The 21,859-nt window shown below is 45.2% G+C and overlaps 1 protein-coding gene across 4 annotated transcripts in view; it reads right to left on the bottom strand.

The window, feature by feature from the left end:
• MACF1 (microtubule actin crosslinking factor 1) overlaps positions 1–21,859 on the bottom strand; it is a 304,215-nt gene that overhangs the window by 46,004 nt on the left and 236,352 nt on the right. For 2 of the 4 annotated variants that reach the window (XM_057706161.1, XM_057706146.1), the window contains 8 exons: positions 8,117–8,278; positions 7,772–7,942; positions 6,892–7,058; positions 3,448–3,607; positions 2,768–3,094; positions 1,716–1,800; positions 968–1,209; positions 87–293 (listed from right to left, as the gene is read on the bottom strand). In XM_057706161.1, the coding sequence (XP_057562144.1) occupies positions 87–293; positions 968–1,209; positions 1,716–1,800; positions 2,768–3,094; positions 3,448–3,607; positions 6,892–7,058; positions 7,772–7,942; positions 8,117–8,278 (1,521 nt within the window). Of the gene's footprint in view, positions 1–86; positions 294–967; positions 1,210–1,715; positions 1,801–2,767; positions 3,095–3,447; positions 3,608–6,891; positions 7,059–7,771; positions 7,943–8,116; positions 8,279–15,048; positions 20,711–21,859 lie in introns of those variants that run through there. The other 2 variants (XM_057706154.1, XM_057706170.1) reach the window with 2 other exon arrangements.

Here is a 21,859-nt window from a genome sequence, read left to right as displayed (position 1 = left end):
TGTATTTATGTGGGTCATGGTTTTGTACTTCACACATATATCTCCGCTGCCTAAAATATTAATGCAGAGGTGTTTATAAAGATTACCTGTTGTGATCTCTGAATAGCAGCATCGATTTCATCCACCCTTTGTCCAACAGTGTCACTGACCAGCTTGTACTGCTCATTGGCATCGGACACAAGTTTATCCAGCCCTTCTCTGGCTCGCCAGGGCACCAGCTCTAAGAGAGCACGGCTCACCTCATTCACTGTGTCCAACACCAGCCTGTGCTCCATGACCTCCTTCTTTAGTTCCTAAAGAGGGGAAAAAAGTTTTCAGGCCATCCTTTGCTAAATTAAGCACATTAGCAGCTGTGCTGTGTGGAAAGTGCTCTCTCTACCATACATCCCAGCAGGGCTCTGACCTCCTTCCTTCACTTACTTTTTTTTTCTTGTCTCAGATTTTTCAATCACTCCACAGCCTTTAGCTCAGCTGCTTAGAACTGTCTACAAGATTTTTTGAGCCAGACTGTCTCTGGGTAACATGAATGGTGCTTTTTTTCTCCTTACTTCAATAGAAATGATAAGTAATGCTTTAATCACAGGTATTTACCTCAACAAGTATCTACACAATATTTCTGTGCATCTAGAATTGCACCAGATCCTGCAGAAGAATCAAACATAACCATGAGGTACTCTTTTAGAGAATGAACTATGACAGTAAATTCCAAAATGTTACATATGAAGCAAGCTTCTTAGGGTTTTGAGATTCAATCTTTTTTCTTCTTCAGACCATAACAAGTGCTCTTATTACATAGGCCTGTCTTTACATCGAAACTTATTTTCCAAGAATAAATAAAAAATGAGGCAGGCAGAAATTTTTGGTTTAGATTTAAGGTATGGATAGTTGGTGTAAAAAACAAGAATTTGAACTTAAGGATTCTAAAAGGAAAATTTTTTTCCTTTTACAGTGCGAAATGACTGCTCACCTTCTGTCTCTGCTGAAACTGGGGTATTTGCTCCCCTGTGGGAGACTGTCCTCCACTGGCTGCCAGCTCCTCCTCCACCTCCCTCAGCCACCTGGTCAGTTCCTCGTACGTAGACTGGAACTTGGTGGCCAGCTGCCGGGCTTGCTCTAAGGTTCTGAGGGCCTTGGAGCTAGTGAGTGTGATGTCTGCATAGCGAGTCTTTATGCCATCCAGCTTTTCTTGGATAAGCAATACCTCTTCACCTGTGGGAGACAGCACACAATTATTCATGTTTAAAAGGATATGAGGGAGCCCTTTTAATCTCCCTTTATTCGAATTAGAGCTTAACGTTTACAGATGCTCTCTCCCTACAGCAGTGATTTCACCTAGCGTCCCACACTAAGGGAGGTGGGCAATAAACCTTCAACCGATAAAAGAAGCCACTTCTGAGATTATTAAGATCTGAGCTTGACTGCAGATGTTCCTAGTCATTCCCAGCACCTTTCAGTAAATGCTGGCATTCAACATATTGGAGGACAGGGGGAGTTGGGAGTCTTCATCAGTAACCAGATTTGAGACAACACAGTGCTTTAGTTTTCAAAAGATTTAGCAGGAAATAGGAATCCAAGCTGCCAGTCACCTGCGAGCACATGGTCACAGTCAGCGTACTAAGCTCCTCCTATCCGCAAAGAGAAGTGGCTAGTGCAGGGTGCTGATCTAACTGCCTGTGGGACCATAGAGGTGCTAAGAGATGCACTTTTCAAAGTACCTGTGGTTTGCTTTAGAAGAGCCTGACCGTTTTTAATAGCTTGATCTACATTCTTCTTTCTATTAACAATTTCTTCATTTAAAGCCTGAAAGGAAAAAATACCATTAATCCTAAAACTATGGCACAACAAAGGGAAAGAAATGTGAGCCCTTTAAGAGACCAAAGTTAAAGTGAAGAGATGAATACCAGCTTAGTTTAAACATGAGATATCTGATTCCTTCATTTTCTCTTTGGTTACCCCTTTAATTACTCAAAACAATGAAATCAGATACTTATACGCAAGCTTTCCTTTGATGAGGAGAGATTTAGGACTAAATCCGCTTTACTAATCTACTGGTACCAAACCTGAACCAGAAAAAGGTAGAAGCAGAATTCAGCAAAAATGTCTACTATGTCCAAAACAAAGAATAAGGCAGAAAGTTCAAGAGAAGAAAGTCAGCAGGAACAGGAACAGGCCAACTTCAATCAGGATCCTGGTTAAAAACTCTCAATATCTGAAGTCAATGAAGCAGAAGAACCTAAGATCATTAAAACCAAAAAACCGCTTTGCCAATTTTTACCATCCCCAAAGAAATTTCATTGAAACAAAACAAAGGGGTGGGTGGCGGGGTTGTTGTTTCTACCAAGATGACACAGAATCCCTGGAATTTGAGTATATAAATTCTAGAAACATTTGAAAACCCCAGGCACTATTATTTAGGTAATCTGGTTTTGTTGAAGCACATTCTCTTTCACATAACTGTTCAAGTGGAAACTGAGTGATACATTCCTTAATGATGTAAAACATGAGTTGGAACTGAGATGGCCCCTGATTATCTCTCTGGATCACCTTCTAGAATTACTGATTCAGTTTGTTAAGTACACGTATTTCCAGGTACTGATCAAAAAATAGATTAGTCCTTAGCAACAAGTCTGTAATTATGCACTTGTGTATAAAATAAAGTTGAAATGTTTGGAATTAAAAAAAAGAGAGAGAGAAATGAAGAGAAACAGGAATCAAAATTACAAAATAACTTAGTAACATAATCAATAAGAATGGAAAACATGAATACCAGGTGGTCAGCATGCTGCTTCTGCAGGACATCCTGTCTGTAATCCTTTACGAACACTGAACTGAGCTTGTCCTCAACCTCAGCCAGCCAGTTGAGCACCTCCACCTCATCCTCCCCGAACAGCCTAGCATTAGACAGTGCTTGTTCAAGCAGGGCTGCTTTCCGACAGCACCGGTCTTGAATCTCACTGAATCGGGCCTGCAATGAGTCTAGCTTTTCAGACAGCACACCCTGCTCTGCGGAACATGTCAGGGAGGAGAGGGACTGCCCAATTTTGACTGCCTGGTGCACATCTGTTGCATGGCTTTCTATTTCTTCTTCCAGAGCCTGGAAATCCAGATGGAAAAAATGAATAACAGAAAAAAAATAAATGAAAAGTAAACACAAAACAATGAATCACAAATGATATAATAAATTAAATAATAATATAAAAGTTTACCTACGGAAGGGCAAAGATAACAAAAGTAGAGAACAAAAAGCTGTTTTTTCTGATGGTAGTGTATTAGTCCATTTCTATTTTTACTTCAAGAATGTGACTAGTCCAGTTAATAACTGGACTATATTTTAAATTAAACTTATTAAAATCCCCCCACAAAACACATCTTCTAGAATGCTGCAGGTAGCGTTCCAGGATTTCTGATTCCACTTCTGTGTTTTCATTTACCATAACTACTTCCTACCTTGTGCCGAACGATCTGCTGCTGTATTTTGGCAGTCTGAGTGCCAACAGGTTCTGAGTTAGCGAGCTTTTTCTCTGTGACAGATAAGAAGTCAGAAATAGGCTCAGCTGTCTCATGGAACTGTTTGGCCAGAACCAGGATATCTTCCAGCTGCTTCTGCCTACACGAATATATAGAACAAGCTGCTCAGGCAAAAAGTCACATTTTAAGACTGATAATAGTACTATATTCAGTAAAAGACCAATCGTAACGAGGCGCATTTGAAATATCAACAGTAAACAGAACACACATAAACAGCACTCTGCTGCTTTAAAGGCTTTCATAAGCAGTACCTAATTTTGATTCTGTCATGACCTTGTACTAAGGTAGGCAGAATTACCCCCACCTGCACAAAAGAGAAAACCTGAAGGCTTGAAGACAGATCTGTCCAGGTCACCCTCTGAGTAGCAACAGTACAATGAATATCAGAACCAGACCGACTACTACTCTTTCTCCTGTGGGATGTAGCACGTGCATCCTCTGTACATGTGACCAAAATAAAGTTTAAAGGAGTAAAAAAAAATCATCATCTCTTTCCCTGTCACTGCTACCTTCACTTGTGAGGAAAGAGAAGAGAGAGCATTTGAAGAGCAAAGGCAGACCAAGCAATGAATGAGAACTTCCTTCCTATCTCCCTCAATCCAGTCAGGCTCCTAGTCATTTCAAGCTCTAGAGCATAACTTTGAATTCTGATTTAAGGCAAAAAATGACCTCAAACTAGCTGAATTTACCAGGGCAAATGGCAGCCAAAAGAACTATGGACCTTGTAACTGGTATATTAAATCTGGAGTCTTAAATCTCATTTAATGTAACATCCATACTAAGCTTGGATTTCAAATACCCTATAGATTAACATCAGCAAATTACAATGGGGAGAGGAAGCCTGAAAGCTGAAGGCAGCCGAATAAGCAACAGACAGAAAAATAACCACAGAACTGTATTAGCACACAGATTAATAATCAAAGGCTATAACAACGACTTTGGATCTTTAAAAACAGATTAAGTGCTACGTCATTTGAAAAGGCCCTGGGAGCATGTGATGTACTTTTATTTCAGTAAACCTTTACTAAACATCTACTTTGTGCCAGGTCCCTTGCTGGGTACTCTGGACAAACTTATTTTTAATAAGAAATGATTTAATATAAAGATCTGCTGTTTTAATTATCTGGAAATTTAACTGTTTGAGTATAAAGAAAAATGTATTTCTAGATGCTATTTTTAAATGTCAACATAAAGTACAGAATTTCCTTTCTTAGTTTATATCAACCTTCAAAATACATCTTCAAGTACTAATACAACTAAAACATATAACCTTAAATATTATTAATTAAGAACTTCATTTTCTTTTTGCTTGGTTGGTTATTTTAATTGGTTAATGATCTGCTTATAGATTTTCTTTTTAAAAAAACTTTTTATATTATATTTTATATCAGAATATAGTTGATTAACAATGTTGTGTTAGTTTCAGGTGTATAGCAAAGTGATTCACTTATATATATATACGCATATCTATTCTTGTTTAAATTTTAAATTTTAAAAATTTCATTTTTAAAAAATTGCCTCTAATTTCTATGTCTTTCTCCCTTATCTCTGATTTTGGAATCTGAAAGTTTGAGGAAATCAGTGTAATAGGATTTGGGGTAGCAAAGAGAAGAGCTAAAATAATTTACAGGTATCAAAAATCCAACATTAAAGAAACTAAAGTCTTTAGGATGTCTATGACCAATGACGCTGCTCTTGGTGTTCCTCTTTAAAATACTGGCTCAGAAACTGTGTTAGGCTAGGAGAATGGAAGTAAGTAGGGTAGAAGGAAGAGTCATAAAAAGATACATTGGAAACAAATCATGACTTCAGTGAGCTTAAGGACACCTAGGAGATAAGTACATAAAATAATGACCATAATACAAGGTACAGAGGAAGAGTTATGGCAGTCAAGAGGGAGGTGAAATTGTTCTATGCTTGGGGAATAAAGAAAAGCTTCATAAAAGCAGGGGAGATGAACAGAAGTATTTCATGGATGATGCAACACCATGAGCAAAGACAGAATTAGGAAACGGACAGAAGATACTGAAGAACGGACTATGGTTCACTTTGCCCATAAGGAATGAGAATAGTGAAAACTAAGAAAGGTAGGTTGGGGCCAAAGAGTTAGAGGGCTTTGAATGTTGGGTCAAAGAGACTTTATTTTATTTATAGGCAACAGGGAGGCATTAAATGTCTTTCAGTGGGCAAAGAGGGGAAGGCCTGAAGGTAAGCAGCAGTAGAGTGATGAGTGATTAGTTAGGAGGCTACCTCAGGTGAGTGACCTCATGGGAACTAGCCCAAGTGAGAGTTTGTAAGTCAGGAACTGAGGCGAGTGGGAATTAGAGAAATGGGTGGAGAGCAAAGACACTGTACAAGTAAAATGGACAGAATTTAGCATCCTGATAGATATGGGACACAAAGCAGGGGAGAAAAAAAGGGTAAAAAATGAGGTTGAGGTTTTAAGCCTAGGAAACTGGAAGGTTAATGATGCTATTAGTGGAAATGGATGGAGAGAGAGAAGAAAAAAAGTGGTGCAATTTGGAAATGAAAATAAGTTGAATTCTTTTGTTTGTTTTTCCCACTAACATGGGCAAGCAAATACTTTGTAGCTCAGATAAGAAATAAACAGCCATGGACAGGCAGACGTAAAGAGACTGAAGAGGGGGTTATGTGAAGACTGCCTGTGGCTACCTAGATAATAAATGATCAACTCTACAACTCTCATACTGATTTCTGATTAGTTATCATTTATTTTTAAACCTGAGAACAGTATAAGCTAAAAGTAAAGACACAGTGTGACTTATTGAGCTCAAGTGACACTGGGCTAACTTATGAAAAGAGAAAGCACTTCCCTGGCAGAGAAAAGTATACCGCTTGCCTGGTGGCCATTTAGTGAATAAAGTCCACACATCTCTTGGATGCTCATTTAACAGAACCACACACTAGCTCCCAGATGTAAGAACATCTAATATTAGGATAAGCTAACAGAAAAGAAATATGATAAATTTCAATTCCAAGTATCAAAAACATTATTTATAAATATGAATGGAAAAAAATCTGTTTCCAGAACTCAGAAAATAATTTGGCTGGATTGGAGGAGTCTGCGTCTGTCGTTTGGAATCATGATTATATTGCAACAGAACACCACCACAGAGCAATGAGTCTGCCAGGTCCCAGAAATTTATGGAGTAGCTGAGGCTCATTTCTTGAGTTACTCTGGTTATGAGGATCATCTCTAAAAACTTATCCCTCTTCAAGATAAAAGCCATTAAACACCTGCCGAAGCACCGTTATGAATCATCCAGGGCTTTTCGAGCACCTAAATGATACAAGTCAGAAACCGCCTCTGACCTATATTCCCCAAAACCCCAGTGGCTTTACCTGGCTGCTGCCTTGCTGAGTAGTCCAGTCCATCTACTTTCAAGGCTCTCCAACTGCCCAGTGATCTTCTCTCTATCAGCCAGCTCAGCCGACTGGGCTATTCTGCCTCCTTCTGCTTGAAGCATGTCTACTGTGGCCTTTCGATCATCTAGGAGCCGCTGGAGCAACTGATGTACATGTTTAAAGAGAATGAAAAGTGATAACATGGGGTCACTGTAAAATCTGAAACAAGGAAAACAAACAAACAAAATCCAAAAACCTCACCCCACTGAGCCCTAAAAGTTTAACTGAATAATGAAGTTTTTGTTTTTTTCATCCTGAGGCAAAAACATGAGATATAGTATAATTCCTACCACTCATATAAACTTTTCATAGATTTAGGTTTTTAAATGGAGCAGTGACTGTCATTGTGTGACTGAAAGGGAACTTACTTTGAAGCAGGAGAAAAAGGCACTGAAATGGAAATTAAACCCCCCCCCACAAAAAAATATATATATACACACACATAGATAGATAGATAGATAGATAGATAGATAGATAGATAGATAGATAGAAAGAACCTTATACAGGATATATAACATTACTTAGAATATTGCTGACCCTAAAAACTCTAAAAACCTCTTAAGGTAAAGTGGTGACTGAAACACTGAAATAGGATAAGTGAACAAGCAAAACTGTTCAGTTCAATACATACCATGGTAAACTAGGAGATTATAAAGTAAGGTGATGAAAATCAATTTCCATTTTCCTTTTCTGGATCACACAAGGTAGGTTAGGATTCTACTAAAACTCCTGAACATGCTACTGAAAGTATAAGCAAATGTGCTGTCTGTCATTCCCTAAGGCTGTTACAGTTCACTGCCCCAACATTCTCACTTACCTTCTGTTCTTGGATCTGTGCTTTCACCACTTTATACTCAGCAGATGGAGGTTTCTGATTGGCTATGAGCTCCTCAGTGTCTGCCAACCAGCTGAGCAATGGCTCCAAGGCATCTTGGAACTTCCCACAATGCAACAAAGCCTCCTGCAGTTGTGCGATTCTTTGTGCAACCTGTATCACAGACACGGAGGTTCATTACAAGAAAGGAGAGAGCTTTTAAATGACTACTCACCCCTTTTTGTAACTACAGATTGGAACTGCTAAATTCTTATTTGCATGCAGGTGGCAGGGAAACCTGAGACTGCAATGTCTCTTTTCTATGCCCTCCATTCCCAGCACACTCACCTTTTTATTCAGTGTGTTCCACCGAGCATTGATCTCTTCCATGTCATGTTCCAAACCTTGCACATCACAGTTTTTTCCGGCACTCTGGATCAAGCCCTGGCCGAGTCCATTCACCTGCTGTAGTTTCATCTGAAGAGGATCCACCTGTTCTTTCTGAAACATCTAGATAATTGTAAGCCAAAGAAGATTTAATCTAAAGGCAATAAGATCCTCTACACCACACAGTGATTGGTTATTCTTGGGAGATTTATGATTTAACAAAGGAGGGCCAGGAATAACAAAAGAAAACCAGCCATTTGCACAGGAAAGTGTCAAGGAAATGTGGTTTCATATTTCAATACATTCTCCTATGCACAAGTAATTACAGAGAGTTATGGCACTACTTAGGCATTTAACCCAATGACTCATGGTTCGTTTTTGTTTGTTAATCTTCTTAATTTTTAATGCAAAAAGCTACAGAGAATAAAGCAGCACCAGCCTCAAGATGTCATGAAAGCATGATGTATATCAATCCTAAAAGGGAAGATTGACTAGTATTTAACATTGAAAATACCTTAGGGAATAGCTTTAACTGATCACTGATACATGCAATGCTCTTCTCTGATTCGGACTAATAACTCAATTAGCCAAAACATATTAATGGTGTGAAGAACACCAACCTCATAGCTTAATCCCCCTGTGGCTATTTAACTCCATTCTGTTCCAAGGCCACAGACCACACACAGCCAATCGTCTTGGAACAGTATTCCTCTGATTACAAAGGGAAATGGGCCAGTAATACTGGGAGATGTCCTTAACAACTTCAGACACATACTCTGAGTGAGATGTGGATATACATAAAATATTTTTAAAATAACAATACTACACAACCATGTTCACCATGAAGCAATGGAATTTTAAAACAATGTGAACAAGTGTAACAGGCAATGTGAATGTTTCTTCCTAAAGCAGTCAAGGCCCATTATTACTTAGAAATTTGTGAAATGAAACAGAGTCAGAACAGTATTTTTGCCACTCTAATGGTATTAAGGAAAAAAATGAAATAAATATTTGTTCCTAAGATCAGACTTCTCAATTATCAGAGGATTAAATCAGCCATATTTCACTAGTCTGGATCTACTTCCATTCTTTTTTCTTCCATAAAAAGTTCCTTCACTTTCAGTGAGACAGGCGAGTCAATTAAAGCCGAAGAATGACAGAAAATGGAAGAGGACAAAAATAAATGTAAAAGAAAATCCTACGTTTGGCTAAGACTAATTTTGTCCTATGTGACACCACATATCACACCAGGATTAGGAAACTGATTCTAGAAACAATGGTCTGTGGCTGAACAAGTGAGTCACCAGGGAGGAAAGGCCCCAGGGGACACTGAACAAGGAAGGTCATGAAGGTAATTACCAGTGGGCTTCATTTTCTCCTGTAATTTGATTACACCATATTGTGTTAGGCAACACTACAAGGCAGTTCAGCTAAAAATGACTGTTACTCCAGCAACATGGTTCCCAGAGAAAGCAAGTGCTATGATTCTATTTTGTATTGAAGATGCTTTCCCTGCAGAAAAATCGGGGGGGGGGGGGGGGGACACAACTCCCATGGTTTAAGCTGCTGGGGTGCCACAAAACGGCTGGGGGTTGGAAAGGCAAAGAAAGCAGAAATACCTAAGGTACAGAGGGAAGATGTCAAGTTCACACCGAAGAGACCCCTTTTACTCAGTAATGAAATCCTGTCTCATGCTATGACTGGCACTTAATTTTTCCTGTGTTGACCCATGTGGTAACCAACAGCTACTTATGGCTATTTAACTAGAAACTGAGTTCCTCAACCACACTAGCCATATTTCATGGGGTCAACAGCCACATGTGGCTAGGGCCTAATGTACTGGGCGACACAGAGAACACCTCCATCTTGGCCAGAAGCTCTACTGGATATCGATGTAAATGACATGACACAGAAAAGTAAAAATAAAATTTAAATAGCTTAATAATCTCTTTCATATAATAGAGCTAATTCTTTTCTTAAAATTTGGATTTACTTCATTCGTGAACATTTCACATAGAAGCATTAGAGGTGCCTTCATTTCCCACGTCCACTCTATGGATTAAGTTGACAGGGAATGGGTGTTTGTCTCACCTTTTTCCGAAAGTTTAAAAATATATGAAAGTGCCTCTAGATACTAAGTACTATTTAAATATTTATATTGAACACAAGTGAACACAATGTTAAAGAAAGTAAATTTGAAAACACTTGCTCTTTTCTCTCAACTCCCAAATAAAGCTGTTGTGCAAAACCACTGCTTTTAAGATACATTAAAATTCCTACTCCTTAGTATTTCAATGGGACTGTGCCTTGTTATTACCTAACCAGTGCTGGCAGACATTTCCCAGAGCAGAACACTAGTAAAAATTATTGCAAGGCTGTAAGATGCAACAGGGACATAAAACAGAAAATTTCCCAAAGAACTTCTTCAAACGCTTTTATCTTTGGTAATACCACATTCTCCCAGTTTTTATCCTGACTGATCCTTTTTTGATATCATCTGCGCTCTTCCTCTTTCTCCTCTACATCTCTAAATGTTAGCTTCTGTGCGTAGGGATAAGGGTAGTACGTCAGTCCTGAGCCCTCTTCTCATTCTACACCATCCTCTAGGGAATTCTATCCATTCCTATGGCTTTAAATATTTACCATGATTAATGCTTATCACTCGAAAATTTATATACATCTTCTGAACTTCAAATCTGAATATCCAACTACTTTCTTAATATTGCCATACAAATGAGTCACAGGCATCTTGAACCTAACCACTGCAAACCTTAACAGTATACCTGCTAATTTCCTCTCCCCCAAATCTGTTCTTCCCTAAGCAATTTACTACTGCCCCCACTGTATGGCCGTGAGCATAACTGATGCCATCTTGGGCCCTGTCCTTCTACTGACCCTACCCAGGACTGTACTGTACAGTAAATCACTTCTCTGTTGTCAAGGGCTTTGTAGATAATAGATATTGTTTAATAATCATCAGGACCAGGTAGCCTCTATGCCCTGTTAGTCCCCAAACAATGATGAAATCTTTGCTGACGTGTATTTCTGGTACCTATGAGGCTAGTACCTATTCATAACTTTTTTTTTAATTTTATTTTTTAAATTATTTTATTTTATGGCTGCATTGGGTCTTCATTGCTGTGCGTGGGCTGTCTCTAGTTTCTCTAGCTCTGGCGAGCAGGGGATACCCTTCACTGTGGTACACGTGCACCTCATAGCGGTGGCTTCTCTTGTTGTGGAGCATGGGCTCTATGCACATGGGCTTCAGTAGTTGCAGTGTGTGGGCTCAGTAGTTGTGGCTCACGGACCCTAGAGCACAGGCTCAGTAGTTGTGGCACACAGGCTTAGTTGCTCCGTGGCATGTGGGATCTTCCCAGCCCAGGGATCGAACCCGTGTCCCCTGCATTGGCAGGCGGATTCTCAACCACTGAGCCACCAGAGAAGTCCCCATAAATCTTGACTAAGGAATGCTCGACCTGTTTCCAAGCACCTGCCCCCCCCCCCCATACCCTAGGTTAACCACAGAATTGTCCCAGTGGCCCCCTGTGGGGAGAGTGCGGCTGCAGATACTGCTGTTGTCTGCCTGATCCCACCCTGAGAGTAAGTTACCCTATAATAAACTGATCCATTGATTGTATGGAGCTGCCTGCCTCATTTTTTGTTCTCAAGATGCCTTCTCGGTTCAATGAGTACTTTTTGTTCCCCAACCCTCCAACACCCATCTACTCAGTTGTGCAAACCAAAACCTAGAAGCCGTCCTTGATAACTCCCCCTCACTCCCTCCAAATATGAAAGCTATTATCAGGTCTTACTGACTCTGCCTCCAAACTGTATCTTAGATCCATCCAATTGTCTTCAGATTCACTGACATCTCTCTAGTCCAAGCCACCCAGACAACTGCAGTAATTTAGCAGGCTTCTCTACTCTATCTTTGGTCCCCTAAAATCCATTCTAAACATAGTAGCCAGTGTCATTTTTTTTTTAAGTTGCAAACCATTCTGTGTTTTCTGTATTCCGTGTCAATTATCATAATACAAACTAACAAAATATAAGACAAAAGAAATCTGAGTTTTATAAACCCTGGATAACGTTGAGAATGTTTACTGTTAGTGTGAACCAGTCTTCTCTATCTTTAAGCTGAGAGTCATCTTTAAAAAATGTAAATGAAGTCATTTCACTCCCCTACTTAAAATCTTTCAATAGCTTCTATGGCTCTTAAGGTAGAGATCCTTTCGAGGACTTCTTTCTCAGCCCCTGCATCGTCTGGCCCCTTCCTACCTCTCCAGGTTTACTGCAAGGCACTCTTCTGGAACCCTGGCTCACTGTGGTCTAGCCACTTGGCTTTTTTTTAGTTCTAACATGCCAAGCTCTTCTCAGTTTCCATTTCCTTTGTCTGGAATGCTCTTCCCTCTGACTCTTTGACTAAGTAACTTCTATTTATCCTTCAGATTTAAGTTTTAAAATTCTTTCCCTGACACCACAATTGACGTTAAATACCCCTATTGTTTCTTATCATAACCTTTATTTTTTATTCAAAGCATTTGCCACAATTTGTAACCATGTATTTGTGTCATTTTTGCTTCATGTCTGCCTACCCTACTACAGTGTAAGTTCCACAAGGGCAGGGACCATGCCAATTCTATTCACTGCAGAAGCCCCAGTACCTGGCTCAGAGTAGGTACACAGTAAATATTTATCCAGTAAATGAATGAATCCTTGTATAGAAATGGTGTTAGAGAAAGCAAACAAACCCATAAAAGTTCTGCTGATCAGTTGAGTATTCAAACACTGAACTGAGGCTGTGGGGCTCCCCAGTTTTTGCTTAAAAAGACTTTCTTGGCAAACTTTAATTTTATAGAACCACTATTTTCTCAAAAGGTTTTTTTCTTCCATTGAATCAGTGACTGGAAATAAGACTAAGGCAGTCTATACATGAGAATAGGGCTTAAATAACCAGATTGCTCTTAGTGGGCCTAGGATCCCACTACAGAAATAGCAAACAAGCCTTTTGCTTCTTCTACGAAACCTTCTTGTGATTGCGATTAGAAAGCTTATACCTATTCTAACCATGTATACATGTGTACATTTGTACATACACATGCAGAGGCTCTAAAGCAGTTCATTCTAAATCACTGATTTTGCAGCTGGACTACTATTTCCTTCTCCTGACATTTATATCAGGCAGTATTTCATAAAAATGACTACCTTCTGTAGTTGGAAGGATCCTTAAGAGATTACCTAGCACCATCTACTCATTTTGTAGATGGGGAAAGAGATCCCAGAGACAGATCTTAAGGGTTTCTCTGACTATTCTTCCTTCATGCAGATTTGACTGGCTCTTTATAATGTAATCCCTATATTTCATTGACTACTGCTGTAGGCTTTATACTAGAAATATTCTGTATAATCAAGAATGCTGGTGACTTTGGATAGGTCGCTGGGATCTTAGTGTCAATCCCAAATTCAATAAAACTCAGAAAACTGAATCAAATCCCTCAATCTGAAAGGTGATGCATTCTAATTTTATGGGATGCTATATTACAAAATAATTGGTGAAGCCCAGGTGACACCACCGCCACTCAGCTAATAAGCAGGAGGATCTGTGGCAAAGTTGACGGCTTACAGCCTGCAGTCAAAATGGTTTTTCATTGCTGGCACCTGCATGTTTAATTGGCCCTCCAGCTAAGGCTGCCCTGAAAGGTTCTGCAATGGGGTGAACTCATCTTTCTTGCAGCATCCATGGATATTCAAGAGATTACTATTCACCCCCTCAGTCAACAGGGAATGCGTTCTACAAGGAAAGCACTGTTTTGGGTCCTGGGGATGGTGTAAAATCAAAACCACCTCTGCACTCAGTAACCCCAGATTGTATTTAAGTAAACTTCTAACACCTTCACTCCTTATCAGGCACCAATCGACATCAGGACAGTGAACTGTCACTCTCAAAATCCTTCGACTAGGAACACTCAAGGATAGGAAACTTGGGAATAGGGTTCACAACACATTCTGTTCTCTAACATTAGGAACCTCAAACTCTTGGAGCTAAAAGAGACCCACGAGAACAAAAGCCCAGTTCTCTTATTTTATAGATTAAGAAACAAGAGGTCTAGGAAAGGAAAAGTGACTTGCTTCAGGACACAAAGTTTGACAAGATGACTAAAATTCCTCATTTTCATAAATATTATTGTGCCTCATGAGGCTTTTAAAAACACACATTTGTATTAAGAAACTGTTATTCACACATCTACATAGGGCTTTCCCCCAACCTGCTTTGGTGAATTCTTTCAACTAACCAACATATGTGTTTGAAAGGGGAAGCGCGCTGACAGTAACTGAAATCTACGTTTGGTGCCTTGAATGGATGGTCTAATTTTACCCTCACAACTCCTGCAGGGTCCTTCTGCCTTAACAAATGAGGAAACTGGAGCCTCAGCACATTGAACTAACCGTCTTAGAGTGGTTAAAAAGTGTCCCAGGTCTCACTTCAAGGCTCACACTCCAGCCTCTACCAGACTGCTGACATCACCGATGAATAGGCAGCCTCTTGATATAGGAAAGGACATGCTTACTGTAAATTTCAAAAGCAGAATCACCTTTTCCTGCTAATAATCTTTTTCAAAATGTAAGCCAAAAACTGTTTACATCCCTGTTTCCTTGGGCTTTGCTTATGTCCAAATTAAAAAAAGAGAGTCTGAATCAAAGTTTTTCAGCAGATGAAAAACATTTTCCCCATAAACTCAATAAAGAGACCAAAAAAGCCCAGAAAAGCCTAGATACCCAAAGAGAATCAAAGAAAGAACAATCTGCATCCTTTCTAATCACCACCAAGTCAGAGAACTTGCAAATCTCACTTTACTCTCCAGATCTTCCCAAACGAAATAAGCAACAATTACCTCATTTGAATTTAATCCATCAATTGCAGCCAGAGGCACTTTCCCATGCAGCACTGTGCCAGTCACCTCTTGTATTCCACATGCTGGGGAACCAAGGTCCTCCTTGATCCACATTCCAGCAGGGGAAGCCTCCTCTAGAACAGGAGTTCCTTCTTCTGAGATAGGCACTGAATCAGTATAGGCATCATCTCCCTGGGAGGGTATGCCAGCAGGGAACACTTCCTCCATAGCAGGCACTGCAGCAGCTAGGGCAGCAGGCTCCCCTGGGGTGGGCACTGCAGAAGCTGGGGGTGCAGGCTCCCCTGGGGTGAGCACTGCAGGACCTGGGGTGGCAGGCTCCCCTGGGGTGGGCACTGCAGGAGCTGGGGGTGCAGGCTCCCCTGGGGTGAGCACTGCAGGACCTGGGGTGGCAGGCTCCCCTGGGGTGGGCACTGCAGAAGCTGGGGGTGCAGGCTCCCCTGGGGTGAGCACTGCAGGACCTGGGGTGGCAGGCTCCCCTGGGGTGGGCACTGCAGGACCTGGGGTGGCAGGCTCCCCTGGGGTGGGCACTGCAGGAGCTGGGGGTGCAGGCTCCTCTGGGGTGGGCACTGCAGGACCTGGGGTGGCAGGCTCCCCTGGGGTGGGCACTGCAGGAGCTGGGGGTGCAGGCTCCCCTGGGGTGGGCACTGCAGGACCTGGGGTGGCAGGCTCCCCTGGGGTGGGCACTGCAGGACCTGGGGGTGCAGGCTCCCCTGGGGTGAGCACTGCAGGACCTGGGGTGGCAGGCTCCCCTGGGGTGGGCACTGCAGGACCTGGGGTGGCAGGCTCCCCTGGGGTGGGCACTGCAGGAGCTGGGGGTGCAGGCTCCTCTGGGGTGGGCACTGCAGGACCTGGGGTGGCAGGTTCCCCTGGGGTGAGCACTGCAGGACCTGGGGTGGCAGGCTCCTCTGGGGTGGGCACTGCAGGACCTGGGGGTGCAGGCTCCTCTGGGGTGGGCACTGCAGGAGCTGGGGGTGCAGGCTCCTCTGGGGTAGGCACTGCAGGAGCTGGGGCAGCAGGTTCCCCTGCGGTGGACACTGCAGGAGCTGGGAGTGCAGGCTCCCCTGGGGTGGGCACTGCAGGACCTGGGGTGGCAGGCTCCTCTGGGGTGGGCCCTGCAGCAGCTGGGGGTGCAGGCTCCCCTGTGGTGAGCACTGCAGGACCTGGGGTGGCAGGCTCCTCTGGGGTGGGCACTGCAGGACCTGGGGTGGTAGGCTCCCCTGGCGTGGACACTGCAGAAGCTGGCACAGCAGGCTCCTCTGGGGTGGGCCCTGCAGCAGCTGGGGATACAGGCTCCCATGAGGTGGTCACTGCAGCAGCTAGGGTGGCAGGCTCCTCTGGGATGCATACTGCAGGAGCTGGGGCGGCAGGTTCCCCTAGGGTGGGCACTGCAGGAGCTGGGAGTGCAGGCTCCTCTGGGGTGGGCACTGCAGCACCTGGGGGTGCAGGCTCCCCTGAGGTGGGCCCTGCAGGAGCTGGGGCTGCAGGCCCTTCTGGGGTGGGCACTCTAACAGCTGGGGCATCAGGCTCCTCTGGAGAAGACATTGCAGCAGCTGGCATGGCAGGCCCCTCTGGGATATCATTCGCTGCGGTGAGCATGGCAGCAGCTGGAGCAGTCCCCTCTGGGGAGGATTCTGCAACAGCTAATACATCCTCCTCTGTGATGGCCACTGAAGCAGCTGGAGCAGTTCCCTCAGGAGCAGGCACTGCAACAGCTGGGGCAGCAGCCCTCTCTGTAGCTGATACTGCAGCAGCTGGGACATCTTTCTTTATGGTGACCACCAAAGCAGCTGGGACATGTGCCTCTATGGTGGCCAATGAAACAACTGGTACATCCTCCTCTGGGAAGGGCACTGTAAGAGCTGCTATAGCAGTTCCCTCTGGGCCAGGCACTGCAGCATCTAGAGCATCTTCTTCTATAGTGGGCACTGCAGCAGCTGGGTCTGGCTTCTGTGGGTTGGGTATCCGTTCCTCCAAAATTGGTTCCGTCTTACTAGCCTTGGTAACTTGTTCCTCCAGAAAGATATTTAGCAATGAATCTGTTTCTGTTTCCCCTCCCACCAATGAGGCCACATTCAGCTTGGGCTTTATGTCATTCACAGTTTCCACTCCATCTCTGCTATGTCCCAGTCCTCCAACCTGCAGGTGCAGACTCAGTATCTCTGACTTTGGGGACTTCCTCTGGAGATCCCGGGAGACCCGTTCTGGGAGGTCTCTAGGAAGATGTGCTGGGGCTCGGTCCTCCAGCCTGGCTTCATAAACCAGCGCCTGTGCTTCACCATCCTCATCACAAGCTCCTTCCATGGACAATTCACAAGGGTCCACATCTCCCAAGGAAGTCAGACTGTTATTTCCTTGATTAATAGCTGCTTTCTCACCTTCCCAATGAATCTCATCTGTTAGTAAATGTGAATCATACGGTAACGCCCCCACTTCAGATCCTAAGTTAACATCTGTTAGTTCACAGCTAACAGCAGAACTGAGGGGGACTCTCTCTACACACTCCTCAGCATTCCCCTCAACTTCACTACAGTCAACCTGGGACAAACTGCCATTTTCTTTGGCCAGCTTGGCTTCAAGGCCTGATACACTTTCTTTATGAGAAGCCCTGCGATCAGAGTTGGACAGTCCTCCTGGGTCTGGCTTTCCCGGTGACTCCAGATCAGCGGGGTGTCTAAAGTTAAGTTCCCCTGCAGTCTTGGGGCTAAAAGGCACTTTTTCATCCTCTTCCTTACTAATAGTGGAAGCGTCCCTCATGGTATCAGAGCAGGCAGTAAGTTCCACAGTATTAGGCACCTGAGAAGAATCCAGGGCATTAAAATAATCACAATCCAACCCAGGATCAGAGTCCTTTGCCCTTACATTTAAAAGGCCCACGTGTTCCTTTTCTAAGGCAGCCCCTGGAAAATGACTAATTACAAGTGAATTTTTTGCATCCTGGGATGGGGCCAGCCCTTCAAAAGAGGCTTGATTCTCCACCTCAACTAGAGGAGTTACTCCTTCTTCATAGAAACACTCCTTTTCAAGTTCAAGAAACATCTGCACTGAATCTGTGTCGGAGAGCTGTTCTGAATTGGCGGGACCAACAGTGCATTCTAAGTTTGAAACAAGACCCTCTAGCCCCTGAGCAGTTCTGTTTCTCAGTTCTCCTACAGCAATCTCACCTGTTAGAACACAACTGTGATCAGGAGATGCATCCTTGAGAACAGAAGCCAAACGGTTCTTAGCTGGCTGTGGGTCATCAGAGCAACAGAGCTGACCAAGAGTGAGGTGGTCAAAAGTCCCCAAGACAGCAGCTGAGCAGTCAGCTCCATCCTCCACCACTGCTACAGTGTTTGCTTGCTCTCTTTCTTTGAAAATATCTGCCAGGCTGTTCTTTTCCTCATCTGCCATTAGAAAAGTCTTTCCTTTCTCTGACAGTTTCTCTTCCTCCCACTCCTCCTCAGCCTCCATCATGATCCATCGCTCATCCTCTTCAAACTTTAGCTCAGACTCTGTTTTCTCTCTCAGGCTGGGGGTTACAAGAATATGCAACTCTGGATCCAACAGCTCTTCACTCAGGCAAGGGGAAAGAGGTGGCATTTCTACAGTGCAAGCAGTGTCCCGAAGGGGGTGCTGCTTCTCGCTGAAGCCTCCCTTAGCCAAACTTTTCATGGCTCTGGGCCAGGTTGCACTTGAGAATCTGTGTTCCTGCATTACATCTGTGTTACCACTTGCTGCTGCAGCTTCTGACGCTAGAGGTTGGAATTCATGGGGAGAGATCTCACTGTGCTGCTGAAATCTGAAGTCTTGGCAGTCTCCACCTAAGTTTTTCACATCCTGCACTTCTGGAATACCTATGTATTTGGACACATGTTCCAGAGTTACTGACTCTGACTGAGGTTCCCGGTGGTCCAAATGACCAGAACTTTCTGTTAATGCAGAAGTGCATTCCTTCTTTTCTTGCAAGGAAGGATTTGAAGCACCAGCTTCGGAAACCTCACTGAGAGAAGCTTCCATCCTTTCTGCAAATTCTGGGAAATTTGGCGGCATGAAGGACTTCCATGATCTCCTGTTAACGTTGTCTTTGCGTTCTGCATTTGGTCGTCTTCTGGGTGGCACCGGTGCTGATTTCTGCACATCACTGCTTAGCTTTAGTGCATCAAATATTATCCTCTCATCCAACTTTTTGCCTTCTGGTGCTCTGGATTCAAAAACATTAGCTGCTGCTCCTAACGTGCCATTGCTGGATATAGTACTTCCTTCTGTCTTTTCCATGGTGCTTTTTGAAGTCTGATTAAGCTTTGACCCTTGGTCAATTTGTTCATTTATCCTCATTGTATCATATATAGATCGCTGTGGAACATAGCAATCCTCTATATAGCCATCCTCTTCTTCTCCTTTCCCCAGGCAGGTGGGGTTCTGCCTTAAACAGTCCGGCCTGCTGAGTGGCTTACCCATACTTTTTCATTCAAGATGAACCATCAACCTTTAAAAAGTTTCTCACGGGCTCCCCCGAAATGCATCCTGCGTAAGTTCAAAATCCTTTTACATGTTCATAACCTCCAACCAGCAACTGGATCTTCCCTCCAGAAAGGCCTGGAAGTCCCACTCTGAAACCATTCTGGGAGGAGCTCTAAGAGGAACAGCTTTTTCCTCACAGGTCAGCAGCCTCATAGTTGCAGACAGATAAATGGTATAATGTAATCAACAAAGTAATTCCTTCTATGGCTTTTTTTTTATATAAAGAGCACTGCTCTTTCTAATTCAGTCAATTAAAAAAATCATCTGATATTGACAAGTCTTATTCAATATCTAGTTCCACTCACTTCTCACCCGAGCAGAGTTGGAAGCAGAGGATTTACACCGATTGTGTCCTTTAATAACAATGGCACAACCCCTCTGGTCCTCAAGTACGGCCCAAGCTCCTAGGAATTCCTTTCATTTTATCCTCAGTTCCAGCCCCGGAGAGTCCAGCTGGTCTGAATTAGCCATTCGTCCTCCCTAGTTCGGGTGTTTGCATTTGAACTGGGCTGGTCGGCGGATATTCCTGCAACTTTAAACACAGGAAGTCCTTCATTCGCGGCCAGCTTGGGGCTTCCTGTCTCCAAAACATCATGGCATTGTTGTGGCTCCCAGAACAGCCCTGCGCCGCGGCCGCAAAACAAGGCGAGCGGAGCCCGGCGCCGGGCCTCTGAGCGGCCAGGCCGGCTGCAGCGGCGGCCGAGGGTCACTCGGAAGGGCTCGCCCAGCGCCGCCCGCTCCCCCGCGCCGCGCCGCGCGCCCCGAGGGCCAGGGTCGCCTCACCGCAGGCTGGCAGGTGGCTCCCGGCAGCGCCGGCCTCGGGTCCCGCGCTCAGGAAGTTAGTTGGTCCCTCCGGCAGCTGAACCCCGCGTGCTGCGGGCGCCGCCTCCCCCGCCGCCGCCAGTCCCCGGCCCGCAGCCGCCGCGCCGTGGGCTGCATGTCAAGCAGCCGCCTCTGTTCGCCGCCGCCGCCGGCCCCGCGGCCGCGCCGTCCTCCCCGCCCGCAGCTGTCACGGTCCCGGCATGCAAACTTCTGGCTGGGAACAAAAGGCTCCGCTCGGGCCGGGCGGGGGCGAGCCCTCCTCCCTCGCGCCGCGCGGCCCGCTCGCCGCTCGCTGGAAGTGCTGGGCTGGCGGGCGGCCCTCCTCCCGCTTCCCCGCGCCGCCGCGCCCGGGCGGCCCACCCCCCCACCCCGACGCCTGGGAGCTCTACGCGCAGAGCCCGGGGAGGGGGCGGGGGCGGGGCCGCGGCCAGGAGCGGCCCGAGCGGGAGGGCGGGGGCGGCGAAGGGGATTGGAGGCCGAAGCACCGAAGGAGGGGCTTCCGCGCGGCCGCGGGCGAGGGAGCCCAGCGCCTGCCGCTCGGCTCGCGGGTCCACGCCCACCGCGCCCCCGGGCCGGAGGGAGAGCCCCGCCCCCCGAGAGGGCGAGGGGCGGGAGCGGCACCCGCGCGAGTCCCGGCCGCGCCGCGCAAATCCCCTGACAAAGGAAAGCCCCGCCCCCCCCGCCGCTGGCCCGGCCCCCGCAGCTCCGGCCGCGTCCCAACCCGCTGGGCTCCCAGCCCGAGGGCGAGCGAACCCAGAAGGGGCGCCCCCGCCGCCCCCCGCCAGCCGGCTCTGGTGAGGACCAGTCTGGGCCCCATCTGCCGGCAGGGTAGCGATGCCGCCTGCGTCGCTCCCAGCTCCGGTTCTGACGCCAAAGGGGTGCCCCTAGTCCCGCCAATGTCACCTTTAGCGCGCCCCTGCCGGGCCCAAGAACACTCCAGCCTTAAACCTGGCACTTAGATTCGGACCAAGTTATTGGATAAGCTCCAGCACCTCCCTCTCTCCCGCTCCTCACGTATGTCAGGTCTTATTCTATTCCCCCACCAGGATTTCTTTGCCCACAGATCTGGATGGTGTTGATGACTGGGGAATAGGGAATTGGGGACTGCGGAGGGGGGGTTGCGACGGTGGAGATGCTGGCCGCAGTGCCCCACGCCCGAACACCTGGGCTCCTTTATTGCTGGGCACATCCAAGGAAACCTGAGCTCCTTGGGGCCAGCTGAAAAGCATGAGTCTGTATTTCAAGTCTCAAGATGGAAAATACTAGAGAAAAGTGGCCCACAATCCCGTCCATAGCTTTTTGGCTTTTAGAGAAGCCATCTACTCACCTGCTGACTGTTAAACAAAGAAAGTACAAAGGGCAACCCAGGAAACTGTCCACCAGGGGCAGCTGCATATCAGAAGGGGTGTAATATGCTGCTCCCTTTGTGATGGTCATTTTCTGATTTTATGAAGGAAAAAAAAGTCTA

This window comes from Hippopotamus amphibius, chromosome 1 (assembly GCF_030028045.1).
Source record: "Hippopotamus amphibius kiboko isolate mHipAmp2 chromosome 1, mHipAmp2.hap2, whole genome shotgun sequence".
NCBI classification, from domain to species: Eukaryota; Metazoa; Chordata; class Mammalia; order Artiodactyla; family Hippopotamidae; genus Hippopotamus; species Hippopotamus amphibius.
The sequence above is the reverse complement of the archived record's forward strand: the minus strand, read 5'-3'. Positions and strand labels throughout refer to the sequence as shown.